The sequence below is a fragment of the Protopterus annectens genome, chromosome 2.part1 (genome assembly GCF_019279795.1).
Source record: "Protopterus annectens isolate FY-2018-M chromosome 2.part1, PAN1.0, whole genome shotgun sequence".
Lineage (NCBI taxonomy): Eukaryota > Metazoa > Chordata > Ceratodontiformes > Protopteridae > Protopterus > Protopterus annectens.
In genome coordinates this window covers 882,003,377-882,020,005 of record NC_056729.1, presented here as the reverse complement: position 1 = coordinate 882,020,005, position 16,629 = coordinate 882,003,377, and the positions used below count along the sequence as shown (strand labels likewise).

At 39.5% G+C, this 16,629-nt stretch overlaps 1 protein-coding gene across 1 annotated transcript in view; it reads left to right on the top strand.

The window, feature by feature from the left end:
* The window catches only part of AGA (aspartylglucosaminidase), a 293,146-nt gene that overhangs the window by 175,745 nt on the left and 100,772 nt on the right, over nt 1-16,629 (top strand). The window contains exon 13 of the mRNA XM_044062526.1: nt 9,715-9,848. Within this exon, the coding sequence (XP_043918461.1) occupies nt 9,715-9,848 (134 nt within the window). The remainder of the gene's footprint in view (nt 1-9,714; nt 9,849-16,629) is intronic.

Here is a 16,629-nt window from a genome sequence, read left to right as displayed (position 1 = left end):
TGTGGCTTCTAGTTTTTGGCCCCTGCTGCTTAGAAACCTGACAGATTTTATAGGGTGCCTGATGAATGTAACTGTTTGTATAAAGGTCCTTCTGCTAATCATTCTGTAGTATCTGTCTCTTCAGCCATACCCTCTGCCAAGTTACTTCCATCTGATAACAATAGTAGGGCAATGAAGAGGTTGGGGAAGAAGGTTTATACTGCTGCCACCTTATCCTTTTGAGCTATTAACTACCAGGCTCATATGACTAGGTATGTTTTGGCTTTCATTTCTCATGTTATTTTGCAGAAAGCATCTTCCCTTTCTCTCTACTAGGCTCCACCACTCAAGTTGCCTGCCATTTGATTAAGTGCAGTTATGTTGCAGCTGATGCGTCTTCCAGAGTGGCTGCATTTGGTTCTGTTATGAGGCATTACTCTTGACTTGTCTTCAGGCTCTTCCTGATGACTTTAAAGCCAAGTTGTTGGATGCTTCTGTGGACAATAAAAATCTTTTTGGTTCTGCTGCTGCTGACCTTCTCAAGTCTCTTTGGGATTAGGGCAAGGCCTTACAGGAGTTGAGACATATTTTTGATTCCCCTATTCCTAAGTTCCAAAGGAATTACCTGTCTAAATCTGCCTTTGTTCTCAGGCAGTCTTGCCATCCACCTAAAGGTAAAAAGAATGTGCAAAGTGTGCATCCTGTTGTTTACTCAAACTTCTGCTTCACATAAACCTTCCTTTCAGGCCAAGCCAAGTTCTATATGACAGTCTGCTTCCCCTTTCCCTCAGCCAGGTCCCTTTATCTTTCCCTGTCTCTCCCAAACTGGTTGAGAATCACAACAGACTCTTGGGTTCTGTCATCCACCTGGAGTATTTCATGGTTTGGAAATACTTTCCTCCCTTTTTTGGGCATCCGTCAACCACCTTGGAAACAACCTTCCTTTTTTCCCAGAAGTACTTCATTCTCGTTTGACTCAGGCCACCATTCAAGCTGTACCCCTGACCCAGGTGGGGAGGATGTTTCATTCCAGAATGTTTCTGGTTCCCAGGATGGAGGGCACCTGGAGAACACATTCTGAATCTTTCCCAGCTCAACACCTTTAAGATTCCCCCTTTTTGGATGTTTTCTCTTCAAACTTTATTTCCTCTTCTCCTCCCCAAAACTTTCTGGTCTCTCTGGACCTTAAGGATGCCTACCTGCATATCTCCACCTACCCCCTTTTTTCAGACATTTTTACGTTTCTCTGTTTCTTTCTTGCATTTTCAGTTCTTTGCCCATTGGCCTCTCTACTGCCCCAAGGGTATTTTCCAAATGCCTCACTCCTACCATTGCTTTTTGTAGGATGAGAGGAGTTCAAGATCATTCCTTATCCTGACAATCTGCTCATTCAAGCATCTTCCCCGAGGCTTTGCTTCAGGATCTTCAGTTTGCTCTTTCCCTTTTGCAGAGTCAGGGGTTTACCATAAACTTTCAAAGATCAGTTCTGATTCCTAAACAGGATCATGTTTTCTTTGGTTGCAGAATCCAGACCATTCCCACGTTGGGATCTCTACCTGCCCCCAAGGCTCTGTCTCTTATTGCTTTTTTCCAGTCTGTCCTTCCTCTGGAGTCCATCATGGCCAAGGAGTTCCTCTATACCTCAAGTCAGTGTGGCTTCAACATTGCCACCACTTGAACTTTATAATGCCCTTCCTCCTGTTTCTCATGCTTGAGCTACAGTGGTGGATTCATCAGCTTTATCCCAATCCAAGGCTTCCTTCCCAAGCCCCAGCCTCAACTCGAGAGTTGTTTACAGATATTTCAAATGGGGGGGGGGGTCATCCAGTTCTCTCAAAGTTCAGGGTTTCTGGCCTTCTCATCAGAGGTCAGACGATATCTGTTTAAAGGAAATGAGGGCCCTGCTTCTAGTTCTTCAGGCTTTTCATCCCTTTTTTCTTCCTGGGCCCCACAAAAATTTCACAGACAACACCACAGTGATGTAGTATGTCAACAAGCAAGGTGGTACAAGGTCCTATCTTATTTGCAGACCAAGTCTTCAGATCTGGGCTCTAGCTGTCCAGGATCAAGTGACTCTTCAGGCAGTTTATATTCCCTCTTTGCATTATTTGGGTGGCAGGCTCCCTGAGCAGGTCCAGCACACAAGCTCATGAATGGATGCTCCACAGAGATGTGTTTCTGGACGTTGTCCATCAGTGGGGCATTCGTCAGATAAATTTTTTGCCTCCCACTAAGCAGACAATCTGTTCTAGAATCGTAAGTTTTCTGGCTTGGAAAGTGAACATCCTGCTTTTTCCTTGGAAGGGGGTGTTTTTGTACGCCTTACCTCCCCTTCCTCTGCTTCCAGAGCCTTGAACAAGATCATGCAGGACTCTCTCAAAATCTTGCTACTGACTGCCTTTTGGCTCAAACAGCAGTGGTTCTGCCTTCTTCCCCACTTGGCCAGGGGCTGTCACTACAAGTTACCTCACCAGTTGGATCTACGCACCTAAGACAAAGGATCTCTTATCTTTCCTCACTTGTCAACTCTTCAGATGATACTGTAGATTATTGGGTTTTGATACCTTTTAGCACCTCTTTTCTGAAGACATGATTTGGGACTTGCAAATGGCCAGGAAGCCCACTTCCATGAAATCACACTTGTCCAAATGGAAAAGATTTTCTGTCTGGTGCCCATCTCAAAACCAGGATCCTTTCTCTGTTCAAGTTCCTATGGTTCTGTCTTATTTGTGTGATCTGCTCCATACTGTATTAGTATATTCTTCAGTTAAAGATCACCCGTTAGCCATTTCTGCTTGTCTGCCTTTGGCCTATTAATTTGAGGTCAAGCAGTTTCTTAAAGGCGTCCTTCATATCAGACCTCTCTTGAAGTCTATTCTGCCTTTCTGGGACTTTCACGTTTGTTCTTGAAAATCTGACTCTGGCTCCTTTTGAACCTGCTGCTTCAGCTTCCCTACAGTGGTGTACTTTGAAGATTGTTCTTTTGGCCGTTACTTCTGCTAAGAGAGTGAGCTTCAGGATCTCATGGCTGCTCCTCCTATTTTGGTTTCACACAGAGAAAGGGTGTCCCTTGATACTAATTCTTCTTTTATGCCCAAGGTGTTCGGTGAGTCACCTGTCAGTCTATTCATCTTCCTTCCTTTTTTCCTTCTCCAGTCTGCCATTGAGAAGGTTCTTCACACCTTGGATTTGCATAGACAGCTCAGATATTATTTGGGTAAGACTAAGGATATTCACAAATCTGAGAAACTTTTTTGTTTCCTTTCATCCCAGGTATTTCGGTTTGCCTGTTTTAAGTAAAACATCTCTTCCTGGATTTCTAAAGCCATTTCTTTTTGCTATTCTTTTCATGGTAAGTGCCATTCCCCTTCAGCAAGAGCTCATTCTGCTAGGGCTGTTGCCTCCTCTGTTTCCTTTTTCAAGGGGTTAGATACCAATGCCATCCCTGAAGTTGCTAGTTGGTCTTCTGTTAATACTTTCACTAAGCATTACAAGTTGGATGTTTCCAGGACTAGGGCTGGGTTTTCCAATGCTATCCTGCATTGGTTTCTGGAGGACACTTCGTGCCTTCCTCCTCCCAAGTTCCTGTTGAGCTTTTGTACTGTCCCTTCTGTTGTGAATACTGCAACAGTGATATGGAAGGCCATAGTAACATAACAGTAGTTATCCTCCTCTTCACTGTTGCAGCATTCAATCCCTCCCTCCCTCTGCTCTAGGCAGTTCTTGCTTGCCATCCTGGCTGTGGGACTTTTCTTCTTTTTTGCCTTCTGGATGCTCATGTCTTTCCTTGTCCCTAGGGACATTATCTTCGTCTTGAGGCTTTTTCATTTCTAAGCGTATGCATCCATACATCATATTTATGCTGTATGCCTTGTGTGTGGGGATCATATGTGTAAAGTATGGTACTTGTAAATACTAAGGCTTTGGTATACTGGCCAAATGTTGGGCACTCCTTGGCAGGAGATCCCTTCTGTTGCAAGTAGGAGTACTGCAACAGTGAAGAGAAGGATGTCTACTGTTATAGTAAGATTTTACACAATTGTACTATCTTCCTTCTTTTGGAATTGGGCAGGGTCAATTACCACAAGCTTCCTCGCATACTGGATTAGACAAGATCAAGAGTGTTGATACAGCTCAACTCCAAACAGCTGCAACTGATTACTCAAATGATAGCGTCTTAAAACCTATTAGGCCCCTGTTTTCTGAGGATGTTCAGCATGTATTAATGGAGGCAAGAATACCTTCTACTAGAAACTTGCATATTAACAAATGGAAAAGATTTTCTAGCTTGTGTTAACAAAAGAACCAGGATCCACTCATGGCTAGAATTTCTCTAGTATTACAGTATTTGTGTGAGTTACTATCCTACATCTTACTTCTCTATCAAGGTTCATTTGTCAGCCATTTCAGCATGTCTACCCATGGATCCTCTTTCAATGCAGTCTCATGGTAAAATGTTTTTGAAAAAAGCTCTGCATCAAGTCTCCCAGAAAACCAGTTGCTCCTGCTTGGGATTTTGCTCTTGTGTTGAAGAAGCTTATGCTTGATCCAGCTCATCAGGCTGACTTGAGATTTTTAACATGGAAAACAGTTTTACTGATTGCTCTGACCTCTGCAAGATAAGTATCCGAGTTATAAGCTCTTATGGTATGTGGCCCTTATCTCATTTTACACAGAGATAGGGTTTAAGAACTATTCCTTAATTCTTCCTTTATAGCTAAAGTGGTATCTGAGTTTAATTTAAGACAATCTATCCATCTCCCTGTTTTCTTTCCAGAACCTAAAATGAGGGAGAAAGGATACTCCATACTTTGAATGTCCACAGACAACTTGAGTACTATCTTAGCAGAAAAAACATCTTTCAGAACTTCTGATCACTTGTTAATTACTTGAGAAGGTAAGAAATGGAGACGCCTTGTGTCAAAACAGGCTATTTTTGAAAGTGTTGTCTCTGACTATTACCTTTTGCTGTTCTCAGCACAACAGAACTATTCTGCAAGGTCAAGGCTCACTCTACCAGGTTCTTGGCTTCATCTATAGCATTTTGGAAAGGGTTGGACTCAAGTATTCTAGAAGCAGCAACTTGGTCCTCTGTTACATACTTTTACAAAGCAGCGAAGGGCTTGGCACCCAAACCTTACTTCTTAGCTCTCCTTAGCTAGTGGTTTGGACATGTGGAGGTTGCCCTGAAGTTGTGGAAGTTGGCTAGCTGTTATATCCTATCCTGGATATAACCTAAATATCTTCTGTTACTGCAGCGGCAGTTGTTTGAACATCTACTGTTATGGTGAGTTTACTTACACAGTTCTATTTTCGTCTAGTTATGCATCGGAACTGGATTTATTGCTACATTGGTTTGAAATAAAACTCAAATTCTGTTTTAAGAATAGGTGCAGTTTCCTTGCCAGTTTTAATATTTTTAAATGAGTGGCAGCTGGCAGGTCATATTTTTTGCCAGTATTGTACTTTAGAACTGAATTATCGGTGTACTTGATAACTAATTATTTAGGGCATTGCTCTAGATCCTGATGTTTTCTCAGTATAGTTGCCTGTGATAAGGTTCACTGATTTGTATTTGAAAGTATATAGTTGTATACTTTCATGCTCAGGTTTTAACTAGCAGAAGTCGCTAAAGGCATACAGATAATACAGTAGGCGTGTATAATAACACAACATTGTATATAATAAAATGTATCAGTGTTAATCATTGTAAGTATATTGTAATAATAGGTGCCCCAGTACAGTTTTTACAGAGGAGTAATACAAATAATGAGACAAAAATAAGTCGGAGAGTAGCGGTAAACATTAAGACATAAATGTGTATGCGTCATTACAGTGTGGTTGAAATAGTAAGTACACCCTGTTAGGTTTGTACATAAGAAATAACAGTATACACCCATATGGAGAGAAAACTGAGAATGTGTGTATGTTACGGCATTAGAAGGTAAAATATTATGAGTGTACTTGTACAGTTAAGATTAGAGTTATAGTTAAGGTTATGATGTAACACAACAAAGATTGTTTACTTTTGCTACAAATATAATCATATTTCAGTGTTCATTGACCAAATGAGTGTATCAACTGTGGATGGAGATGGAAAAGTGAAGCAGAATTTTATGTATTGGCCACAGCAATACCAAGGGGAGCATCTTGTGTATTAGACCTTGGTATTTCCATTTTCCTGGCATACAAATGGTGAAGGAATTGAGTTTTAGGTATATATGTATACAAAAGTAGCAAGAGCTAGTAATACGGCCTTGTGGAATGACATCAGCACTAAGGTCTTGATTTTGTTTTTCACCTCATCATAGCAAAGATACCAATAGATCAAATACTGGTGTATCCAATAGTTAGAACTGTGTCATAGTAGGCAGTGCTGGTCTGTATTACCTTGATCTTATGGGTTTATATTACATGATCGAAGTTTCAAAACTTTGAATCTGATATGGTCGACACCATATGATCGAAGACTTGAAACTTCAAAAATGTAATAAAACACAACAACCTACAAAAACAAACCATTTAAATGCTCTAAGCAGGGGGTCAAGCCCCCCTGCACCCCCCACTACTTAAATATACCAACTCCGAGATCGCACTACAGTGCAGAAAAGGGAAATCTTCCCTTTCCGTGCTGTATGGAGATCTCCGTTAAAAGATTCTATGTTTCAAAACTTCGATCATATGGTGTAGACCATATCAGATTCTAAGTTTTGAAACTTTGATCTTCTAATATAGACCCAATCTTATCTATCAAGGAAGCCTCTCTGGTTGCATAGGGGGATAATGCCTTGAATATGGCCAAGCTGACCTGGGTCGATTAGTAGCTCAGGCGGCTGATGGAGCAGTGGGAAGGGATGGGTGTGCCCATCCTGGGTGGGAAGACGCTCATCAATGATGCTTCCCAAGGGGAGGCATTGTCCATTGAGTGGAGTTGCCCATGGACATGCTCAATGAGCAAGGAAGGGGAAGTGGGTGGGGCATATAAAAAAAATGGATGGAACCAAAGACAGTTGAGCTCCTAGGATGCTCTTAGGCTCAATAACCAGCACCAGCAATTATGGACCAAGTTCAAGGGGGATAGGAGACTAGCTGGTAGATCCAGCATGGACAGTGGGGCGCACTGGGAGCTGAGCTGGTAAGAATGATGTGCAGGTGGTGGACCAAAAAAAAAGGGATAAAGGAAAAGAGAATAATCTGCAACTTTTATCAAAATTTTAATCTGGTTCCCCCAGCATAGAGGCATACATGCCCTGACTACAAAGAAGATGACCTGAGGGAGATTAGGTGATTTATCACTTGGAGAGCTGGGAAGAAAAATAGTGGCCTTGATCATTTGATGTCTGCTTGTCTATCCTGGAGGGATGGAGATGTTCCAGCCCACTTCAGTGTTGGCACTTGCTGGAGATCGAGAGGGGTGCACATCATGCAGCATATGAGTTAGGGATGTTGTGCTTGGCTCTGCCCATCCACAGTGGTGTGGTAGTCTTCATAGTTATTTACAGGAGCATGCACATCCACACAGAAAAGCACAGCAGGCACTCACCTATGCAGGTATGCATATTGGCCAGCAGGTGAGAGGTTAGGTTTAAAAATGAGAAAAATCTTGATGGCTGCTTAGATTATGGCCACCTGTCATCATTTGTCACCCAACAGGTTAACTAGTGGGCTGATTATTCACTGGAGGGCTGAATATTGGCAGGCAGTGGTGCATAAACAGAAAAAAATCCTATGTCCATTTAGTAGTAGTAGTGGCAGCAGTAACATAGTTTTTTTTTTTTTTCTCCCTGGTTTCATTGGTTGGTTAAGTACTTTAATTTATAAATCAGCCTTGGATATTGACTTGTATCTGTATCAACTACCTTAAACTGTTTTGCAAGATTTAATTTGTGGTCCATGTGAGCTCCATGGAACTTAATCCTTCACACTTTAGTACATGAGTTGTAGCTTGTTTTAACTTATGTTGGCTTGCACAATTGGCTTTTCTGTTAGACGGGGTCATGTTTTACTCTTTCCTGATTAAAAAAAGTAAACTGTGCCTTTTATTTTCCAAACATTTCTGAGCTGTAATCTAATAGCTTTTTAGCTCTCTCTCAGCTAACTACTGCTCCGGGTGCCTGTCCTTGATCACCGGGTGTACCAAACAGTCTTGTCCATCTCAAGCTTGCTCTGACAACATTTGGGGATGGTGAAGAAGTAAACTTTAATGTTTGGAAAGTAAGTATCAAATAGAAGAGGGTCTAGGACCAGAGCCATATGGGACACCACTAGTAATGAGCCTTTGTGAGAATGAAATATCACCAACCCTCACAGCAAGGCTCCTGTTAGAGAGCCATTTGCATATCTACTGTTACAAATGGGCTGATGTTTAGACAAATGAATTTGTCTATAATATCTGTAAGGGATAAGTGTATTTTCTGAGTTATCTCATAAGAAGTTACACTTCAAATAAACCTCTGATTATATGGACCTCTACCAGTTGATTTGTAAACGTCCTTTCACGCATCAGTAGTGCTGCTGAAATTCCCGAACACAGTCTTGAATATATTTTTTCCCCCAAGCACCTCATTAAGGCTTTTAGGGGAACTTTCAGTCCTTTGCCATTCATCTGTCACATCATCAGTGTGGAGCAGTAACTTGACCCTCCTGGCAGATGCAGTCATTAAAGTGGTTCTCACCATAATGAGAGCAAACTCCAGATACCATCTTTCTCTGCTCTGTGCAGCATCCTGGTTGAATAAGGACTTTGCATTGCTGCTCATTGTCTGCCCTGCACAACACAATGTTTTGCCCATAATCCGTACACAAAGGAGCAGTTCACTAGAGAATGGTTACTGAATTTTTGTGACAAAGATGGAACAAATACAATGGATGGTTTGAAATAAGGGTATGCAGCTGCAGAAATAATCAAGTGATTGAATAGTATATTTGACTTCTTACAGGAAGGAAGGAAAGAAGAAAGCAGGGTGAATGGCCCTAATACCCTTATCTACCATCTGTGTGTAATAGCTTTTTGAACATAATTGCAACAACTGTGCCAGTTTTGAGAGCATTTATGTAAGGCTCCTTCTCATAAGCATATCCCATCTTCTTTACATAGGTTCGCAGGGTTATATTAAGCTTGGGGCTTGAGAGCCATCAGGAAGCTCGGCCACATCGCCCTTGTAAGGATAAGGATTGAGGAATGCAGACAGTAAGAAAACTATCTCAGCAGCAAGTATTGTTGATTTTACAGTGGAGGTTTATGTCCTTGATAATTTATCTGTTTTGTGTGTGAAGGGGTGGCACAAAGGATAGCTGCGTTGCCTCACAGCAAGAGGTTCCCTGGTTTGATTCTCAGTTGGGGTGCCTTCTTTAATGTTTCCTGTTAGGGTTGCTGTGTGGCTGTTTCTCTTTTCCTGACGAGAAATGCGTGTTTTTTGTCTCAGAGAAAACAAAGGCCGACATTAATTGCCCTATTTATTATGTAGTGTAGGTATTTCTGCACAGTCTAGTGCTACACAACCTGCTTGAACATTGTTATAATGATATGTGTTTTTTTTACACACGCTGACTGCATTTACTGCAGATTTAATTGTATTGTCTTTAAACCTTACAACAGTATGCATGCCAAACAGAGTTTAACTACTTGAACTAAAGAAAACTCTCATCACAACATGACAACAAAAAGAAGTATGTTTCCTGTGAAATGAATTAGAAATTGCATGTTAATTTATTTAATGTTGACTTTATTGTTAGTTTCCGAGCAGTGGAGTATATGAGAATGGGAGAAGATCCAACTGTTGCCTGTCAGAAATCGATTTCCCGCATGAAAAAATTTTACCCTGAATATTTTGGGGCTGTTATTTGTGCCAATACAACTGGAAGCTATGGTAAGTGCATTTCTGAAACTGAGTTGTAGTTCGTATGATAGCAAGACCATCAGTTCCTATAATACTGTCAAGTAGTATCACAGGTTTCCGTAACTCAATATTGTGGGCTTCTTTGTAGGAATCCAGTGCAACTTTTTCAAAAGCTGCCAAAAGGCAGCACTAAGAGGTCAAAGTCGTAAGTATCTATATGTGATTCAGCTGTACAAGTGTTTGGTAGGTGGGGTGCAACTCTAGAGACAAAATGCAGTGCTGTTTTATTTGTATATCCAGTGGGGGAAAAATCCTCTGACATTTGGTTTTAGCCTCCATTAGTTTGGATTAATCACAGGGGAATTGCATTCAGAAACTGCATTATAGAATTATAAGAAACATGCCACCTTTAACTGTTGTATCAAAATAAATATATTTTTTGTAGTCATGGCTTCACAGTACCATTCTTCATAATATAATTTTTAGAACTAGATCTAGTCCTGTTCATAGTCTAGGACTTTAGGGTTGTGCTGTAGATTACAAATGATCTGTTTTCAGTACCAGACTACCAGTATATAGGATCATAGGTGTGTACTAGGCCAACAATCACTGGGTCCTTTTTAAACCTAGCCATTGATCTCAAATGTCTAACAAGTTCTGGCACCCTTGAAAGTGAGTTATATATATATGGAATGATGTTGCCTTAAAATTCTGTTCTCAATTTTTCTAACAAGGTATAGCAATGTGTGGTATTTCTTTTTTTAAGTCTTTCAGTTCTGCAGACTTCTTAATAATTCATAATGTTTGCAACCTGATTAGTATGAAACTTCTATGCTTTTCAGGAAAAGCTGCCACATCTGTATTGCTGATTACTTAATTGTGGTTGATCAGAACTGGGTTGAGATACAAGAGTGTTTTATTCTTCATCATCACTACTGTTAACCAGTAATTCATCGAAGAATAGCACTGCAGCATTTGGATACTTTTGCACAGTTTTTATATGAGAAGATTGTGTTTATTATATGCTGTCATAAAAGTGAATGCTCAGATACAAAGAGCATTTTATGCATGAGAAATGGAAATGTTTTGTTATCACAGAAATGAATGGCATTCCATTGAAATTAAAACCGTTTAGCAGTGTGTCTCTCAAATACTGGAAAGTGCATGACTTTCTTTTCAAGGTCTATGAAAATATATTGTTTTATATAAAAACCCATGATATTTTAGTGCACAACAGATAACTATAATTTAATGTTGAAACATTTTATTTACAGAAAGAACTGATTTTCATATCTGAACAAAGACCAATATATTACTCTACTAGAATTTCAAAAGACCCATCGTGAACATATGTATAATAATGTTACCGATTGCCAAGTCGGTGTGTCCCTTGCAAATGAAAAAAAAAATCACCAAAGCTCATTAAGAAAGTACAGTTTTGTAAAATCTTACCATAACAGTAGATGTCCTTTCACTGTTGCAGTATTCATAACATGTGGGATCTCCTGCCAGGGATAGCCTAATGTCTGGCGAGTATGCCAAAGCTTTTACATCTTCCTAGCTTCATACATTAGATGTATACTCCCTGCATAGGAGTAGGGCATAAAGGTGACATACATGCATTCCATACACAGAACTGAAGTGCCCCAATAGAACTAGAGCAATCCCAGTAGAAAGGAGAACATGCATATCCATAAGGAAAAAGAAACAGAAGAGAGAGAGTCACAGACCCCTCAGCCAGCAAAGAGTTCCCAACAGAAGTAAGAAATCAAAGGGGGCTGGAGGGAGGGACAGAATACTGCATCAGTAAAAAGGACATCTGTTTTGTTAAGATTTACACAACTGTATTGTGTTCTTCCTTAATGCTGTTGCAGTATTTTAAACATTCTGGAGATTACCAAATCTACTGTAAAGGATGGTTAGATGAAGACACAGAAGAGCCTTCTATAAACCCATGCAGGATGGCCCTAGCAAATCCTGTTCTGTCTCTGGAAATAACATCCAACTTGTAATGTTTAGTAAAAGTGTGGACAGAGGACCAAGTAGCAGCTTAAAGTATGGACCAAGTATCCACACCTTTGAAGAAAGCTCCAGTAGAGGTCACTGCCCTCATAGAATGAGCTGCTAGAACTTGTGTAGAAAGCTGTTTTCCATGAAAAGAATAACAAAAAGAAATGGCCTTAGAATCCAGAAGCAGATGGTCTGTGTAGAAACCACTAAACCCAATGTCCAGGTATGAAAGAAAACCAAAAGCTGCTTAGATTTATAGATGGCCTTTGTCTTATGTTTTGCTTAGAAACCACCAAACCAATGTCCTGTTATGAAAAGAATCAAAAAGCTCCTTGATTTGTGGACAGCCTTTGTCTTATCCAAATAATACCTGGGCTGTCTATATAGATCCAAGGTGTGAATAACCTTTTAATTACTAGATTGAGGAGAAGGAAAAAAAGAAGGAAGGAAGCTGGATAGACTGATTATGAGACAACTCCTTGACCACCTTGGGCATAAACAAAGGATTAGTTCACAGCGACACCCTGTCCCTATGAAAAATAAAAAGGAAGGAATTGACATTAGAGCATTCAGAAACTCTCTTGGCTGAAGTAAGGACAACCAACAAAACTGGCTTTTTGGTTCAGTGTTGCAAAGAGGAGGAAGCAGGCTCAAAAGGAGTCTGAGTCGGTTTTTCAAGGACAAAATTAAGGTCCTAAGAGGGAGGAATAGATTTTCTTGTAGGCTTAATATGAAGGGTACCTTTAAGGAATTGTTTGATCTTGAAACAAGAGACCAATGGTGTGTTCAAGGAGAGACAAACAGTGATTGCTGACAAGTGAGCTTTAATAGAAGAATATGCTAAGCCAGCATGGTGAAAATCCTCAGATCTGGACATGCTTCATTATGGGTTTTCTCTCTAGACTTTGCATATCTGTTTTACTGTCTTAAAGAAAACAGGAAAAGAACCAAGTTCATAGAGTGCTAGGGGTGCTTTACTCAACATTGGTGCCCAAAATTAAATTTAAACAGGTACCTCATTGGTACCAAAAAAGGTACAGCCTGAGCCCTTGGTTTCTGTGGAGGAACTTCAAAATCCTAAGCCATAGGTTGTTATGTGGGAAGAGTCCAGTGGTCTCCATTTACCCAGTGCCACCCCTTTCTGTCTCACCGGCATAGATTCTACACCTAGGAAATTGTTGGTACATGCTATATTAACTTATAAGGACTGATGGTTTGAATTGAGCCACTATGCACATTTATGCCTGCAAAGGTCCCTTATAAATCATCGGGAGTTATGAGTTCTCCTTTTTCATTTGATAAGGAGGAAAGTGTATTTACATTTTAGCCCCTTTCCATGTGTCCCCCCCTCTCCTGAGAGCTAATTTTAATAAGACTATTAATACAACCAGATAAAATTATGTCTGGTCTGTAACAGAAATTTCTTAAGAGAAAACAAACGCATGCTCAGAAGCCATAGGAAGACATCCCTCTTTGTTTACGTCTTTCAAAGAATTATGGAACAGAAACTCTAGGTCTCCCCGATTCTAACTAACTTTAACCTGAGCTCTGTAGGGAGCATAGAAGTTTTCTTTGTAGGTATGCACTGTTATCTCTATCTTATGATTTCATGAAAATATATTTGTACTGCATCCTTTTGTGACAGCATTATATAAACGCCTAGACGGCAAATAGCTGATTATTGACAGTTAAACTGATAAAGTTGTTGTAGATATTTTGAAGAAGTAAGGTTTAGTTTGAGAATATCTGTTCTATTGGCATTTAAGATGCAAGCCTTTAGTCCTCCAAAGTTATATGTAATTTTCCATAAGTTAAGGTCTAAATCTCCAGCTTTGTTGGGAAATTCTAAAAGTCATCTACTAAGAGACTTGCCTTGTGTTTTATTGTCTCTCTCATCAGCACCTCTGGTATAGCTACAGTCATTCTGTGATCTGATTCATCCATTTCAGGGTTGCAGATGTGGAACTGAACTTTGCACTCAGTGGGCACAAGGTAGTGAAGCTAATCCTGATCAGGGCGACAAGTCATTGCAGGACACACACACCCACACCATTCACACCATTGAAGAACTTGAAAGATCATTAGTCTACCTATGAACTATATTTGGAATGTAGGAGGAAACCAAAACACCCAGCAGAAATCCATGCAGACAAAGTGAGGATGTGTAGACTCCAAACAGAAGACATCCCATCCAAGAACTGAACTGAAGAGTATTATGTGCTCAGAGGCAGCAACACTAACCTGTGTGCTTCTACACCCTTGCTTGGTGCTCTTACTTAGCTTAATTGCATTTGATATATGTTGGCTTGTTTTGATTGCATTGGTTGAACCCATGTGGACTTCATGGTTCACAATTACCAAAACTTGGAAGAAACTGTAGGCCACAAGAGTTAAAAATAGTCACACCTAGGAGGTCAGTGGATTTATTATATACATTTAATAAGGACCAATGTTTCTTTTTATAATTTGAAATCGGATCCAGCAACTTTAACCATATCTGTTTACAGAGGGACAACGTTTTAACCTTTACTGTAGAATGGAGACTGTTGGTCAGGGATTTAATAAGTTTTACATCTCTAGTACTTTAGCACTAAGTTCTTATTTCACAAGCAATAGTTTCAAACTAACATCTTTGAATATATGTTGGAAGGTGTAAATAATGTAACAGATTCCAAACTAAAAAAAGAGTTACTTGCAAAGGTGAATGAAAACTGTTGAATCAGTGGATCTTCAGACCCGAAGGTATGCCTTTTGACACAATTACTGATTCAGCCATGGTTTGCATAATTATGCAGATACACATTTTGCTCGCTTCTGTGACTATACCTTAAGATGTTACTTGTTGGGTACTCCAGGCACAAGAAATGTCCTTGCCAGTTATCCAGCTACACAGCTCCTAAAACTTTGGTAAGTAAAGACAAACTTAAAGAAACATGCTTTCCATATGCTCGTTTTCTTTCATGGAAATAATCCCTCTTTTAACGACTAAATTCTACCCTTTTCTGGGCATTGTAAATCTGTTATGCTATTAGATAACTATATAAGCTTGACAAGCAGCTGCAGCTATGTTTAGTAGTATTTTCTTGTCCTTTGCAGTTTTAGAATTTATATGATGGAAAATAATACCATGTCTTTATTTGGTAACAATATTCATTATTTTTCTACAGCTTAAGTTGTAACACAATTCAGTATGAATTTAACAACATTAGTAATCTTGGTAGGGTGTTGTTTGCTTCTGTTTTGCTTACTGGTTCACGGTTTCTATGTATTGCTTGTTAAGTAGCCTGTAATTAGTCCAAGGACTTGGACATTATATAGTTTGTATTAAAGCAGACCATTATGTTGTGTAACATTCCTTTATTTGACAGTACTTTAATATACCTTGTTAGTCAAGATACTGAGAAAAACACAAGTCCTAAGCTTTCTTGAGTTGATTTTGTTATGGTCTTTAACATGAAATAGATGTTTATTCTATTTAATTCACAGATTCAATTTAGTTTAAATTTATTTACAAAAAGTTTTATTAGGGAACCTCTACAATTGTATAGTAAAGATTGGTTTGGGGCAGAAAATAGTTTAATTATTCAAGTCCTTTTCAGCTGACTTTGATGTTGCAAGAACTTTTATTTCCATGATGTTAGTACTTTACATAGGCTCTGTCAGTGCCTTGGAAGCAGCACTAGTTTGTCTGCATGTAAACTCTAGCTTTCTCCAGGACTCATTTTTGATTCATTGTAAATTTCACTTTAGTTATTTTGTCTCTTAATGAAAGTAACCTTACTGCGGGTATTTATGGTGCTGTATAATGCATAATACTGTGGTATTTGGCACTTAAAAATACACTTGTGCTGAATGCAGTAATATATTTGTTGATGATGTTCATACTGGTCTTATGTGCCACATCTCCTAAAATACTGATGTGGGATTATATACATAGTTTAGCATATGTTATTGTTTAGTATTGGACTATTGTTTAAAAAAGTATTACAGTGGTAGGTAAGCATGCTTTCCATTCCACTAGAATAACACCACTACACCCAGTTGCATACAAGATGACGTTCTTCACTGTTATTGTACTAATCCTTGGGACTTTCTGCCATGCAGATGCTTCTTACTGGCCCAATTTCCAGACTCACAGCATCATCCCAAGCCGACAGATGCTTTATTTTTATTTATTTAATATTTGTTTACAGGGAAAGTCCAACTTGGAATGAAGCCAATTTTCAGAGGAGGCCTGGGGAGAAATGTTCCAGATGCATGTTTTTGAAACCTTTAGACCATAAGACATCTTTATGACTGACGTCTGGACATCAAGGTATAAAAGAGGCATCTGTTAGCACCATCTTCATTTTTTTCTAGCCATGCAGTTTGGTGTGCTTCACATGTGTTTTATATGGTCATGGTCCATTGGTCAGCTCATGTTTACAGAGTTTTCTCTGCTTCTCGACAGGTAAGTACCCCAATGGGGACATGCTTTCTTTAATTAATATTCAAAAAAGTCAATAACTGTTTGTCCTGTGGGGAAAAAAGTCCCATAGAAAAATTTTTGTTTGTTTTGCTTGTTTTGTTTGGGGCCTCAGCATGACATCTCTAACTGCTCTGATTATCTCTAACTGCTCTGATTATGTTCATTTTTTTGCAGAACTCCTTAGTCAGTGCCGAGGTATTCACATTAAATATGTAATCATCAGCAGTGGCCTCTTCAGTTGCAACATAACCTCAGTGTTATGCAGGTTCCACTACCACTCCAGCTGCTGGTGTGGTTTTGAAAAAGTGAAAAGATAAAATGCCTTGAGATCCT